The sequence below is a fragment of the Aythya ferina genome, assembly GCF_964211825.1.
Source record: "Aythya ferina genome assembly, chromosome: 6".
Classification (NCBI taxonomy): domain Eukaryota; kingdom Metazoa; phylum Chordata; class Aves; order Anseriformes; family Anatidae; genus Aythya; species Aythya ferina.
This window is the reverse complement of record NC_140303.1, coordinates 41,577,940-41,593,760: the sequence shown is the minus strand read 5'-3', so window position 1 is coordinate 41,593,760 and position 15,821 is coordinate 41,577,940. Positions and strand designations below refer to the sequence as shown.

Genomic DNA, 15,821 nt, shown 5'->3' with positions numbered 1-15,821 from the left:
TGTTTAATAGAAGACAGTTTGAAATGTAATATATTGAAATAATAAGCAAACCTACAAACAAACAGGAACAGCTCATATACTACTGTTGGTCTTTCAATTCTCTTTTCAGATGTTTTAGTTTCATATTTTATTAGTCTTATTGCTGTTTAAGAAATCCACAAAGGGATTAGTTGAACATTTCTTTACTTGTACATATACATATACTATTTTTAGATGTATACAGTATTAAAAAATCGCCAAATTCACACTGTTTTTCCTGAATAAAATTAATGAGGTGTGCACACAATGCAAAAATTGCAGTAATGGGGGAAAAGTGCCATGATTGTTTGCAATGTATATAGAAAACTGCCAAAAATTTGACTACTAGCCATTATAATTAACATCTTTCAGTGACTAACTTTGTACTTTTCATATTCTAACAGAGAAAATACATATATGACAGTTGCCTGAATGATAGAACTAAATTGAATTTATAGAACACAACAGCTAGTTTGTCTTAAAATTTAAAATATAAAATGACCTGTTGGATAACACAATTACTCCATAAAAAGAGCAATACTCTTCTATAACAGCAAATTACCTCAGGCATCCTGTAGTATTGCGTAGAACTAGGGAAGTCTGAAATTTAATTTTATGATCATCATCAAACGAAGAACTGTTCCATCCAGAATGTGGCACTATCACAGTGTTTGTTAGTGTTGACAAAGCATCTCTAATGATTGTCATCTTCACTGCATCACATGAAGACAAGTTCCAGAGAACCCCTTAAGAAAAGATTTCCATTGTTGTCAAGTTAGAAAAGACTTGGTAAACAAATACAAAGCAACATTAACAACTTAAAAGACTTTGCTTTTAACAGGAGAAAGATTATTTACCTATGCATTTAGTCTGCAATGCAATTTTAATGTTATTCTAACAGTAACAGTCAGTAAGTGGTCAACAAAGCTGCCATTAAGACTCACTTCACAGTCTGAAATAAAATGTCCTCATATGCAGGTTATTACGTATTCAGTAACCTTTACTCTGTCTGTCTGGCAAGCGTGTAAACTCTTCAAGTCTCCCACTATACTGAGAAGGAAAACATGCATATTAATGAATAAATACTCTCCTTTTTCTTAAGGAAAAATACTCAACAGAAACATCCACTGATTGACAGATGTTCCCTTCTTCCTTCCTTTCCTTAGGTACAGCTCATCCTCTCCTGTCAGGAGCAGAGTAAGTCCTCAATGCACTACAGAAATCTAGAGGAATATTCCCTACAAGCATACAAACTCATTTCACTTGCAAAACACCTTTCCGTTTTCCTGAAACATATGTGCCTTGAGCTTCTCTTTCTAATGCTAGTATCTTTCTTAGTTATCTAAAGAGGATTCCTATACTGACTATCTGCAATGGGAAGAGAAATTTGTCTTTTTGTAGTTGGCCAGGCAAAATGCCAAATCACTACAAGTTTGTGTAAAAAAGGCATGAACATCTGATTTCCAAAGGGTGAGTCTTCAATAAGCCTTTAAGAATGAGGTTTGGGAGGGAGAAGAAAAATTATTATCCTCATTTATAAGAAACTGGGAGATTGAAGTTAAAAGGCAATATAGGAGAGATTTGGCAATATTCTTAAGAGAGAGCATTTAGGACTGAAATCTCTTCAGATTCCTATGCAGAAATAACGATTTAAAGGTATTCATAGGAATACAAGAGCAAAAATGAAGTGAGAAGAAACCAAGTCTATGGACATCATGGCTGAAAGCTCATTACTGTCTTGCAAACATAAGATCTTGTGGAAAAAATCTCAGAAAATGGTAGAGAAGATACTGGCAGATGGGTGGTTGCCAGTAAAGTTTCAAGACAAGGTCCCAAGTGTGTGACATGACATTATTCTATATTAGGAGGAACCTGGAAAGATAGTATCCAGAAAGGACTGCAAAATGAACAGTGGAAGGGGGAAAATGGTTTTGCTGACCTGCAATGAATTACTGCGTTCTCGCATTGTACGTCTGGGCTATTAGATACTTAATGTGGAACTGAACTTCCAAAGCCTAATATAAAAATCCTACAGAAAGTTTCTTCTTGAAAACCATAGCAAGAGGTCTCAAGTGTTACACATTCAACTAACCAAATGAATTGAATACTATCAATCTTTTACCCTCAGGCAGAATTCTATAGTTTCCTACCTTTTTACACAGTCTTCCTGTAAGACGTTCAGATACAAATTATTAGATCTGACATGCATACACATTTCCAATAATCTAATCTTCATTGTCATCATGAAACACAACTTGAAATTCATCTAAATTCTCACCAGGCACAGGTGATATCTTTCATGAAAAACTCTCAGTATTTTCCTCACATGCAATATTTTTCTAATTGTAAAGTTGCATAGCTGTGTACACTCAGCAGAGACATTAAATAGCATTTTCTCAATAGCCCACTACAATTGCTACTATAAACCATATGGTTAATTTTCAGTTTGACTAGATCTCAAACATTTAGTTTCCTCTGAAACAAATTATGGGGGGACAAAACAGTAAAAATTATAAAAGTTTATAAAAACAAATGTCTGCAAAACAGCAAAAGCTTTGAATACAGCCACACAAAAGAAGGAAAAGTATTTCTGTAAAACAGCCTGCCTTTTTCTCTTCAGAAAAACACGTAAGGGGGGTGGATATATTCCAGAGGAGATTTATGACTGTCTTTCAGTATCTAGTTGTGACATAGGCAGTCAAAATACATAATTCCTAGAGATTCCTCTCTTTGTGGTTTAGCCAACATACAAAGATAACTTGAAAGTCTGAAGAATGTGGAAGTTAACTTCGCTGTTCCTGCATAACGTAACTTTCTTCAACAACTCAACCTACCTAGACCAGACTTTGTGGCAGTTAGGCTAAGATTGGTTCTTGTGAGCATTTATCATACAAAGCATCTTCAAAAACCTCCCAGCTGCCTTTTCTAAAACCAAAACATATTTATTTGACTGCTGTTGCTTCAATGGAAAGCAGAATGTGCCTTTGAAATGGATCTGTTGTGATCAGCTCCCCCAGGAGCTGGAATTTGTTGTGTGGTATTTTATGAAAGATTCTTTTTTTGTAGTAATTTTGTTGTGTCTCTTGAGTGAGCCTCATCAACATTTGTGCTGCATCACATTTGCACACTCAAAATAGGCTTAGGTTATTTAAATTTACTTCAGTTATTACTTATCCTTCAGTTTCAACTTTACATAAAGCAAGCTATTTCTATACACATCAAATTTCATTTCATAAAGCTGTGACTGTATATCCTCACTAAAGAACGTAACTGATAACTAACAGTGAACAACCTAAATGCTTCACTGGCTTATAGTTTTAAGTTTTTGAGGCCATACTTCATGCAGTTCTTGATTCAAACTAGAAAATAAATCTCAGATAAACCCTTCACTAGCCCCAGTTTTGGTTTCCCCCAAACATTTGCTCTTAAAGAAAGTTATGTAAGATAAAAAGTTTATTTTGAGTCTCAGACTACTGTTAGTTACCTAACGCATATGGGAAAACATCATATTTGATTTTACGTGCCTGAGCTTTGAAAACATTAATCATAGAATGGCCTGGGTTGAAAAGGACCTTAAAGATTATCTAGTTTCAATCCCCCTGCTCTGGGCAGGGTTGCCAACCACTAGAGCAGGCTGCCCAGAGCTGCATCAAGCCTGGTCTTGAATGCCTCCAGGGATGGGGCATCCACAACCTCCCTGTCCAAGCCATTCCAGTGCCTCTCCACCCTCTGAGTGAAAAATTTCCTCCTAATTTCCAACCTGAATCTCCCGTCGTAGTTTAAAACCATTCCCCCTTGTCTTATCACTACCAACACATGTAAACAGGCATTCCCCCTCCTGTTTGTATGCTCCCTTCAAGTACTGGAAGGCTGCAATTAGGTCTCCCCAGAGCCTTCTCTTCTCCAAGCTAAACAAGCCCAGTTTCCTCGACCTTTCTGCACAGGAGAGATACTCTAACCCTCTAATCATCTTAGTGGCCCACTAGGTGTCCTTACTTAAAAGTCATTACTTACTTACAAGTAAGTACTTTCTAAAAATTATTACTTAATTAATTAATTATTACTATTACTTACAAGTCATCCTTAATGTATGGTTATTCAAATAAGATGTAAATCTCTCAGCCTTGCCAAGTATAAGGCACTTGCCTTCCTTACTGGCTAACACACAGATTGTGAAAACGCTGAACAGCTGAGAACTGTTTGAAATACCAAGGCAACAGAAGATGATATGCTACGTATCCAGGGATCATGAGCCCAGTGCAGTCAGCTGCAGCAGACTCATAAGGGACACGGCATATCCACCCTGCTTTGCCTTCAGAGGAACAGTACAACTCAGGTGCTTGCTAAGAAATTGGAAGGGAGCCTCCAACATCCTCTTTTCTTCATGTGTATGCACTGGCACAGACGGAAAAGACTAAGTAAAGGACCTTCCTAAACTCCATCCATCCAGAAGACTGTTAGACTTGCAAATATTAACTTTTCCATGAGAATTATCCTGGGATTGATCAAAGACCAAATCACTAGAGCACCACTGAGTAACTAAGTTAAAACTTGCCCAGAAGCTAACTCTTAAGGAGGTAGATTGATCAGATCATTAATAATTTATTATCCCTATGTTCATTATCTGCAGGCAAGAGCTCTCATCAGGATGTTCCATTTGGTAATTTGGGAGCAGTTTTCAGCTATTTATTTTACAAACCAAAAATGTGTCTTACATAGCCTTTTAATCTTCATTTTAATAACGAGAACAGTCTTATTATAGGATGTTTGTTTTTAAGAGATTTTGGACCAAATTTAGGTCTTATTAGAAACAAACCCTGAAGGGAAAGGCAGTTATAATTTGGGAAGTTTCCATTCAAACACAAGAAAGATGGTGGTGGGAGCTGGTACAATGTTGTATTAAGGAAAGGTATAAGATACTTCTAGTGTTACAGTAAAATTCTGTATGTCATTTAAATAAAGTGCCTTTTTATTTGTCATTGTTGTGAAGGTACATGGAAAAATATTTAACTGTTTTGATTGATTTTTCAACAGCTATTAGCTGCCAGTTTCATTATTCTGGGACACTGGTGAACATCCCATTCACAAATGATCCTGTGTAGCAAAAGGAGTGCTAAGTCTACTTACCTACCTAAACGGATCTCTACTGTCCCTAGCATCTCTGGGGTTGGAAGGAGAGGGACTTTTGCCGCTACTCATGTTACACTTTGGTTTGTAATTCAACTGATTGCTTCAGCAGGCCTCGTGTTTCTTGCTTAGTCTGTGAACATACTACAAAACACAGAAGAAAAATCACAAGCCACTATTTGTGCTTGACATTCTCTTGATGTGAGGAAAACCTGAGAAAACTGGGCTGAAGTTCAAGAGATCAGCATTGGGTAATTCTTAACGGAGGAAGGAAATCAGCAGTAACAGTACCAGGAAAAAAAATATCAGAAAGCTTTGCAGGAGAGTTTAGAATGCCATATGAAAAAGCTTCTGTAGTTCTAATGAAATGTGGGGCTTTTTGTCTTCCCTTTTTGAAAATGGATTGTCTGCTCTATTTTTGCAGCCTGTAATTCTGATCCTTGCAGCTCTCAATGAGGACTGTGCTAAATTTACATTTCTTGAACATCATCCAAAATAATCCTACTCAGGAAATGAAAATATGTAGTCTGATAAAGTTGAGAACCTCATCTACATGAAAATCAAATCCTGTTGCATGTAGACAGATTACAGAAATACCGAAAAAATCCCAAATTTTCATGAATTTCCACAAGATACTTTCAACTGGGGGGAAGTTATTTTTGAAGAACTGTTCTTTCAATACACCAAATATTAACAGTGTTTCTCTATATGCTGCTTGCTGCACATAATGCTCTTGGGTGGAATGCATGAAAGCAAAGTATGTGTAGGAAGATGGACCTGTGATTAGCAGAATCTAAACTGGGCTCAAGAGAGTATACTGAAACTCATGACCTAGCAACAGCTGTGAAATAGCTCACTTGGCGCTGTAATGTATGGGAGAGAGCATACTAATTTAGACCTTCAAGGGTCAAGATGTGGCCTATAATCAGTTGTAGTAAAAGAAGAAAAAAGAACAGATCTGTGTTATTATAGCACGTACCTTCTGTAATCTGAGTTTGGAAAGGTTGCATGCCCAAAGCTATTGTTCTTTGCAAATATTAGCTATCTATTAATTTCTATTTCAGTGCAAATTAAATCAACACTAACATTCACTTTTCCACTACGCTGACATAAAAGAAGTATATCTTACGTTATTGTTAAAAGATATGCCTCTATGTCACACACCTTTCAAGAAAATTATATGGACAATTATTTCTGATACCTTGAGTATTCCTTCAGAAAAAAAAATAAAAAGAGTCATTACTTTAGTCAATCTGATGTTCTCGATTGCAATTATGAATCCTGGCACGAGAGGTTATGTGACTACCCAGTACAAATTGATGGAAGCTCCCAGAGATTCAATATATGCTTATCAGTAATGAATCTAAGCCATCTCAGATGTGAAATTCATAATGCTACTGTTACATCACACATCAAGTAAGACTGAAATTGAGACTCAAAATATCCTGATATGAAAAAAGAAACATTTATCTATCTGAACTTTACAATTACAACAATGAAAACACTAGAAGTAGTGTACATATTGGATCATTCCGGAGCAACACATTCCAGCATTCAAACTGATGGTCATCCGTATAATTAAAATTAATCATATTTGAAACTCCACTCTCAGATTAATACATGCATTAATCTATCTCCTGCACTACGGTATGGAAAAAGACTGGCATTGCAACAGCACAAGTCTAGGGCTTTTTCATTTACTTTCTCTACAAATGCTCATTAGCTGAAAGCATTCCCTTGGATGACATGGTAGCAATGCTTCTTAGCTAAGAGAACTCTATACATTGGAAATATCTCCTACCATCCCCTCGCCTTTTATATTTCCTTCTAAGGGAAAAATATTAAGACAATTGTATATGAACAGTTGACGTACAAAATCGTAGAATCATAGAATGGCTTGTGTTAGAGGGGACCTTAAAGATCATTTAATTCGAACCCCAATCTTTTGATATTTATTCACAATCCTTCTGGACTTGGACCTGTGGCAGTGTTTTCAGATGACAAAACTGTCTTTTGCAATAGACAGCAATGAAGTTTCCAGCATAAGTAAGCCCAACTTTCTCTCTGATTCAGTATCTACAGGTCACAGGTTCACCGTTGAATTGGTTGTATTACTGATGTCAGTTCAGCAACTGTAATAGGATTTTAAAATAATTGCTCAGTTCAGAAAATTCCCTATGTAGCTCTTCAAAGCTTAATTTGTTACCTAATTCAGAGAATATGTGAAAGGCATGTGTTAAAGCTGCTATTTCATTAGGACATCAATGCATAATGATGCCTATGTCTCTAGTCTAGCATTAGCTGTTTAAAGTCAAGCTTGAGTCATGGTTAGGAAAAAAAAGCTGCAGATGAAATTTCTGAATCAGAGACAGAAAACTGGTTTGGTCATTCCTATTTGAACAGCTTTGGCTTTTGAGGTGTTGGGCGGGGGGCACCCTCAACTATCTGTGGGACCCTGGAAATACCAGAGGCAAAGACTTTTGTTTTGACTCTGCAACCAGCCACACCTTTTTCATGTTTTGTTTTGATTTTGAATCTCGGTGTTTTAATCCAGACTTTTAAGACCCCAGAAGAGTTTACTGCTAAGAATTACACTGCAGCTGCTCACACCACGTAGTGTTAACCAAACAGGCAACAGAGTTCTTCAGCAGCTGCACTGGCTTCTAGGTCCTCTGCTGAACATGGATGATCATATTCTTCTACCTCTGCAGTTTTTACACAGTTGATCACCAAGTACTTTGGATGGTATACAGAATAGAACAGAGGTAAATATTACAGTATAATGGAAGTTGTGAAAGTCAACAATATCCATTTCACAGACTGCTTAGTTTGCAAACTTGTACGAGAGTTGCAGCTATTTCTGTACCTCCTGGAAAGTTACCTCAGGCTGCCTGGACTGCAGAACCTGAGGTCCCTTTTCCAAATATACACAAGCTACAAGGCACAGTTGTCAACTATTGCAAGAATGCAATCTCTCAGAAAGATGACGCTGAATATAAAAGACCATGTTGCTGGACATAAAACAGCATTTCTAAACTGAACTGGCTGATGCAGCACTGATTTGATGTAATATACACCATGAAGAATTGCCAGGACCATCAACAACAACCTCTTTCCCCTGTACAGACAGGCCTTATAGACAGACCTTTACCATACAGCTAAGCTAGTGATCAGCTGCTGCTGGAATTCATGCTCATTCTTCCTAACTTCCAGCTATGAAATCCTACTGCTCCCCCAAGGTCAGTGCTGGTTCTTGCTTGACCTTCCAGGGTGAAAGCCTGACAGAAAACTAGCCACTACTAAGAGTGGATCAGAAGTCTTTGGGGAGGGAATGGTTTACAGCACATCTCTGCTGGTGAAGATCCAATGAAAAATCAAAAAACTACTAGTAAGATAGGCATTTGACTCACTTTCTTTGGAAAACTTGCACTAAAGGAGAGCACCAATGTTTCTCAGATTTTAACAAATTAAAGGTCTGCGTCCTAGGGTCTCTTGATTGTAGACTTGATTATGAGAAATTGCACCTGGGTCCAAAGCATGTGTATTTTGATTTTCTATCTCTTACACAGTTTTCTGCTTTTTTTAACTTTTACAAGTTAACTTTTTTTAACTTTTTAAAAGTTAATTTGTTTAACTTTTGCAAGACATGAGTTCCTGAAAGTCACAGATTAATTCCAGGCTGTACTGGCCTACTGCAAAGTAAAAACATACCCAGACAGAATAAATCAGTGTACATCCTTCATGTCACTTGCTAGGGAATGGAGCTCTTGCACACAATCAAGAAGGCCCCAACAATACTTCTGCTGCCTACTGCTGAAGTTGTGCTGGAACAAGAGAAACAGTAGCCTTGAGAAAGATCTCGCGCTAAATATCTAATGAAATATGATGCAATTAGCAAAAAGGAGTTGTTTCCCTTTTAAAGGGGTCTCTGACAGCAGAGCACAGGAGAGCAAGGCTCCCATGCTCCAGCAGCTATGGAAACTGCACACAAATAGAGTAAGCTCAGTAAAGAGTTAATGTGATCCAAAGCATTTCAAAGTCCAACTTAAAGAAAAAGGTATTTTTAAAAGTATTAGTTCATTTTTGTGACTATGAAGTGATTTTGCACATTTTATTTTCAAAATAATCTATAGCCATTAAGAAGGTAACTAGCTTTCCTCTTAAAATTCTTATGTTTTTGCAATTATACTTTCTATATTTTTCATATGTTTTTCTATTCAGCTTCCACTTCTTTCTCTCTATGTATAATTTCAATCTTGTCATTTCAGTTACTGTTAATTAAATACAGGCCCTGGTATTCCTACCGTTTTCTAACTCCTCAAAACATGCTTTTGCACTTACCACCTCCCCCCTCCCTTACCCCTCTTTCTCAGCTTTTCAAAATTCAGATACTTAATCTTCAGGATATGTTCCCAAATAATTTTAGGCTAAAACTTTATTTTGTCAAACAATTTCTCAGAAATCTTATACAAATGCATTCATGTGAAAAATATCTATATAGATTGCAAGATTCATTATAATTTCACTTATCTGCAATAATAAAGTTTCATCGATCTAACTTCATATTAAACTAAACTGGATGGATTTCACATGCAATGACACCAGATTCTTCTGTTATGTTTGAAAGACAATGGTTGCTCACTAACTGGTACTTGTAATAATGAAGATACAATTAATTTGCTAAGACCACCCTCAGTAGAAAGAAAAGCATCTTCCTTCAGAAATACTACAATGGAAAATCAATTTTTATGAAAGTGGTGGAAAAGCTACAGCTGGAATGAATAATGCTAAATTTAAACTAGAAATCAGATTTACAATGTTTCTAGTGCTGTAGATTGATATTCATTTATCTGTACTTACATTATCTTAAACTGGGAACACAGTAACTGGGGTGTGGTTTGCTAGTTTGGTTCTACCATAGGTGGAGGTGTGTGCATTTTTCTTTTAAATTATTATTAAGCAAATAGTCATTGAATCTCTTATAATTCTTTATATTGCTGTTTACAAAAAAGTCAGCTCTGGATTTTTATAAAGCAATCAGCATTGGTATAACTCTAACAGAAGTCAATGCCACCAAGGTAAGCAGAAAACAATTTGGTCAAAACTTAAAATTTTACTGTAGTTGGATAAAAAATAAAAATCTGTGCATCAAAAAGTAAGTCAACTTTTAAAAAAGTCATCAAAATGTGAATACCATTCACATTTGAAAACTCTTTTTACTTAGAGATGATGTGCTTTTTTTTTTGAAAAGTAACAGTAGAGTTTTTGTTTGTTTGTTTGTTTGTTTGTTTTTGTTTTGTTTTTAGATAGTAACTAAATACCCTCTATAATTAAAAATTTTACAATTTTACTTTGTCTTTATCTGTGGAAGTATCCCTAACACCTTACAAGTACATGTGATTTAGATGCATAAAGCATAAATTCTGTAGAGCAGACAAGGCAGCTAACGTATAATTTTACTTTTAAATATTTCATTTACATAATTATTTTTAAGGAATAGACTTAAGCTGCAGCTTTTCAATTCTCGGTAGCAGGGTAATCTTAAATTCAAAAATAAAAACAAATGTTAAGGAAAAAAGGCTGCATATGAATGATTTGGATACAGAGACCTTTTGCTACTTGATAGCTTTCCTAAGCAAGAAAACAACTTGGACAAGTTCCCAGAATAAGATCTCTCTTACTTTTAACTTGAACACTCTTGTGCAGCTTTGCTTAGTGTTTAAGTAAATAGTTAAGCACAGTGGCTTAGCAAAATCAAATGAGGGATCATTCAAGTCATTTATTATTTCTGTACTTTTTGCCTGCACTAAGTGCCAAGCAGGTTCATAGGATATAATCTAAATTTGCTACCTCACAATCAAGAGATGAGGGTGTACACACAGTCACTTGCATGACCCTACTAACAACCTGGGCACTGAAAGGCTTCCAAAATTTACATATTTCCACTTGTCTGTCTGTAATTTAAACACACACAAACAGTTTGGGTCCATCTTTTGACTTCTACGAGATCTTATTTAAAATTATTCTCAGCATCTGATTAAAAAAAAAAAAGCATGTAATAAAATTAAGTTTAGGAGCAAATAAAGAAATATCGATTCAAAACATAGCTATGTATTTGGGCGAATCATAACGGGGCAAAATTTACCCTAAGTGGAACTTTGGTGCAATAACCTCGGGATTCACTTGTACTGCTTTGCTATGATTTTAACTGTCAGTAACCAAATAAGTGGTTTTGTATTGACAAAATACTAATGTGCAAATAAAAATCCGGACAATAGGCACAATTCCAGTCACTTACCAATTATTTCAAAGTCTCGCCCACTTCAGAAACATAGTCTGTATTACAGTTCTGCACTGGTCTATATTAAAAACTTACCTGTTACAAGCTCTTTTATTTCTGCATCAACAGATTTTCTTAGCAGTCGTAAAAGTGCAGGTATCCCACCAACGTTCTTCATTGCTATTTTGTTTTCATCAGTAGACTTTCCATAAACAAGATTTCTCAGTGCACCACAAGCATTCTTCTGAACTTCCAGGACTCTGTGATCCAAGAGATCAACCAGGTGCTTGATTCCTCCTAGCCTACATACCTGAAAAATGGAACGATGGACACATCAGCACCCACTGATTTAATGGATTTCACTCTATGGATTAAAAAGACTTTTGTTTTTATAAGAACAGAATATTCTATTCTACATCAACATGAAATATTACTGGTAAATCTAAATAACTGTAATGCTGTAATGAAAATCTGTGAATCACTCACACCCTTGTAGAAAAAGTTGACAGACATTTTCAATCATTTGTTGTGTTCAGAGGATTGTTACTGTTAAATTTCTGTTTTGTAGTAATCATTTTTTTAAACTAATTTTCTATACCTCAAAATATCTTTTTAAGGGATAGCATATATGAAGAGTTGCAAAGATTTAAGTGCCAATTCTTACACTTAATCACACAATAAATAAATTCAGTTTAAAATTAGCGTATGTGAAGTCCTATGGGCATACCTGAAGCTCTTTGTAAAAGTCTACTCTACAGTTGAAAAAAACTCTTAAAACAAACAGAAATATTTATATTGTTTGCTTTAAACAGCTTAATTATATTTATTCTTTGTTTTAAAAATAAATTCTAGCAGTCTTTTGAGATCTTGTTTCTGTGTAGTGTTTTTCTTTGTTCAAAATCAATCCCAGAAGTGATAAAAGATTGAAATATTCTAGAGTTCTGTAACATTTTACTGAATTAAAAACCTTTTTAAAAGAGATAGCTAAGTTGCACTTCTTTTAAGATTAACATTATTTTAAAAATCAACATCCAAGGGCTACTAAAATATTTTAACTGTTCTAAAAATGAGATATTTTGCAATTATATGAGCTATTGGATTGATCTATTATAACCTGGTATTATTTTTGCACAGCACAATAACTTTTATGCCATGCTATCCACAGAATACACCTAATGAAGCTGGCACAGAATCTCTCAATAAAACACATACCTGCTGCTGCCTTAGAAGGAAGTCACAGGCAGAAAAGAAATAGGCCATCATGCCTAACACTTTGCTAATCCAGGATGTGGTTCTGGGCTGAACAGTTACAAGAGATGTAAAACAACAGTCCTGGGGATTTTCTAGATCAGCATAAAAGTACTTTTAAAATGCTCATTTTCTGTTCTAACCTGTATACTGATTAGTTTGGCAAGCCACAAGGCCATTTGAAATATATTAATGTGTACAAGCTTTCAAGGATTTTTGGCTTTAAAAGTTCAGTCTTACTGGCCATAACACAAGGCAAATAAAGTAACTCGCAGTGAAAAGAGATTTAGCCAAATCTTGCTAATTTGATGCTATGAAAAATAGCACCTTCTCTGTTACATTCTTAGGAAATGGCATTGGAAATCAAAATGTTTAATATCGTTATCTACACTCCTAAAAGCAAACACATTGAAGAGGCTTAAAACAAAACAACAAACAAACCAACAACTGAAGTGCAAGTTGAATTGAAATCCAACAGTGTATGTGTTTTTTTCCTGTCAAATCACATCAGTAGAATAAAAGAAAGAAAATGAAAGACTGGTAAGTTGTAAATTTTTTAGATCTCTGTTAGAAAAAAAAAAAAAAAAAAAAAAGTATTTTTCAAAAGGAAACATTTATTTACACCCCTGTGTATCTACTGCACACATTAAAAAACCCAAACATACAAATCCTGGCATTCATCAATCATGCAAAGCCGCTATCGTAACCTGTACTGAAAGGCTTAACGCTTGAAGTTATTCATCTGGCAAGACTTCTGTAGGTAGGAAGTCTACAGTACCATGAAAATTATCTTACCATTTATGTATCTGATACAGACTACATACAGGATACTATAAAGTATTTTTACAGTGTCATTCCCTTCTAAGGCAAATAATTCCTATTTCTATGTTACTAAGTAACTTAAGTAAGAATTACCTATAATTTTCATTTAAATCTTTCTCATCTGCCAACACAGCAGCACATCAAACATTACCTTTACACTACACATCCATAATACAGATGCAGGTTATCAATGACACAAAAGCTGTATTATTTTTCCAATCTGTACTCAAAATTTGATGAGATACAGTTTTTATGTACATAATCCAAAAATAAAACTGTAGCTGGAAAACCATTCTTAAGATTTTTATTTTACTGAGTCATTAACTATGTTGAAATATAGCAGCTGCTGCTTGTTTAAACAGGCAATTCCATTTATAAATTAAAAACCCAAACAAACAACAAAAACAGAACTCACAAAAAAGGTACATTCATGAACTAACAAACCAGTACTGAATATATTTATGGAAAAACAAATTCAGACAGATATGCATTACATGGAAGGGTAATTTATTCCTTCTATGTAGTTTCATGGTTAATTTGTGTTTTTTTTTTTTTTTTTTTTTTTCTCCTGATAAATAGTATTTTATGCTTACCTTCAGGTTTTAGCAATGCAAGCATTTTAATTCATTTTGCCAGGCTTTTAATACTCTTAGTTGTCTAGCAATTAATCTGGTATTTATCACAGCAATAAAACTATAAATTTAAATAATTAACAAAAATGCAAAGTTAATGCAGTCTTCAAGTAATGCTTTACTGAACTTTGCAATAAAGCAATTATGATTCTTTCCCACTGCAAATACTCTCCTGCTGGCCTCTGCTTTGAAAGGGGACATTCTCCTTGTCAACTGCAGCTTCCCTATTGCCGCAGATACCATCATGCTTTTAAAACATGCCATCCACCATCTGAACCCAGGATACAGCTTCTTAAGAGACTGAGAGCCACCTCATCAGGAAATGTTAATAAAAACCTCATTTGCCAAAAGCACACAAATATTATTCCGTACTATTATAGCCAGACAATTGTCCTATCATAGAATTGTTCTGTCATAGAATTGTAAGAATTTCTAACAGCTGATTAATTCAAAGCAAGTAACAGTGACAATAAATAAACCCTCCCTATTTGAAAAAGGTTAATTTTCTTTTTCAAAATTCCACACTCTAAATGGAAGGCAGGCAACATTTACAGCTGTCTCTCTGACTGATGTAATACATTGTCTTTCCAAATCAGAAAAATAATGTTTTCTTTGGATAAGGCTTTAGGAGCTTGAATATATGGTACCACACATCTATCATACCTGATATCTCAAATATTTCCAGTGCTAAGGAGGACAAGACACTTTCATACATAATAAAAAAGTTAACATCGCACAGTTTAAAATTTGGCATATTGCTTTTGTTTTGTGCACTTTTGAAAAGAAATATTAAAGCAGACATTTCATATTTTTTCATGATTCAATTTCATAACAAAATCGATTTTTCATAATGCAGAATGAAAAGAAAAAGTGAAGAAACACAAGATCTCATATAGATGAACATACACAGATAATAATCCAAGAATTCCGAAATGAGCAGTCCTATCTCTTAAAAATAGCAAGAGTACCTATAAATCTGCCTACATCTGCTGATCATTGTGATCTTCACCAGAAGATCAAAACCACCATCTTTTAATCCACCCTTCAGTAACAGTGAGTAATGCTAAGTTAGCTTCTTGTAAAAGTTGCACCAGCATTTTATTGACATAAATAATATTTATAATTAAAATAGCAGATAACACCCACATATAATATGAATGAAAAAGCAAACTCCTTCAGATAAATAGCTCATGGCTGCTCTGCAAAAAAAGCAGCTCGTGAAATGCAAGTAGTTTCTAGAAATTTCAACAATAAGCTGAATTTTCACGCAAATGTGTCCTTTCTTCACACCACATTGACATAAATACTATCCTCTGCATATTTCTAGGGTTGGATTTCTTTTCTTTGCTTGACGGTTCACTCATTCTCTGTGATTCCTTAAGTTATCTTGATCAAAAACAGTGGAAGGCCTTCAAGACTTCTTTTTCTTCAATCTCCAGCCATGGAGATCAGGTTACATGAACACAGGCTTCAAGAAATGTCCTATGCACTTTGAGACTATAAAACTTGAATGTTAAACAATTTCACGTAACTTCCATCACACACATCTATGCACTTCAATATGAACATACATCTAGTATAAACAGAAACACAAAAAATCCAGAATATCATGGTATGATGAAAATACAAAAACAGAGATGAGAGGTTTAGTTGCTCTTTTAGCTTATAGTTCCCCCAGAAACAGAAACACACTC

At 35.1% G+C, this 15,821-nt stretch overlaps 1 protein-coding gene across 4 annotated transcripts in view; it reads right to left on the bottom strand.

Moving 5' to 3' along the window:
• The window catches only part of PKP4 (plakophilin 4), an 88,639-nt gene that overhangs the window by 12,816 nt on the left and 60,002 nt on the right, over positions 1 to 15,821 (bottom strand). For all 4 annotated transcript variants that reach the window (XM_084524072.1, XM_084524074.1, XM_084524073.1 and 1 more), the window contains 2 exons: positions 11,522 to 11,735; positions 581 to 764 (listed from right to left, as the gene is read on the bottom strand). In XM_084524072.1, coding sequence (XP_084380198.1) covers positions 581 to 764; positions 11,522 to 11,735 — 398 coding nt within the window. The remainder of the gene's footprint in view (positions 1 to 580; positions 765 to 11,521; positions 11,736 to 15,821) is intronic.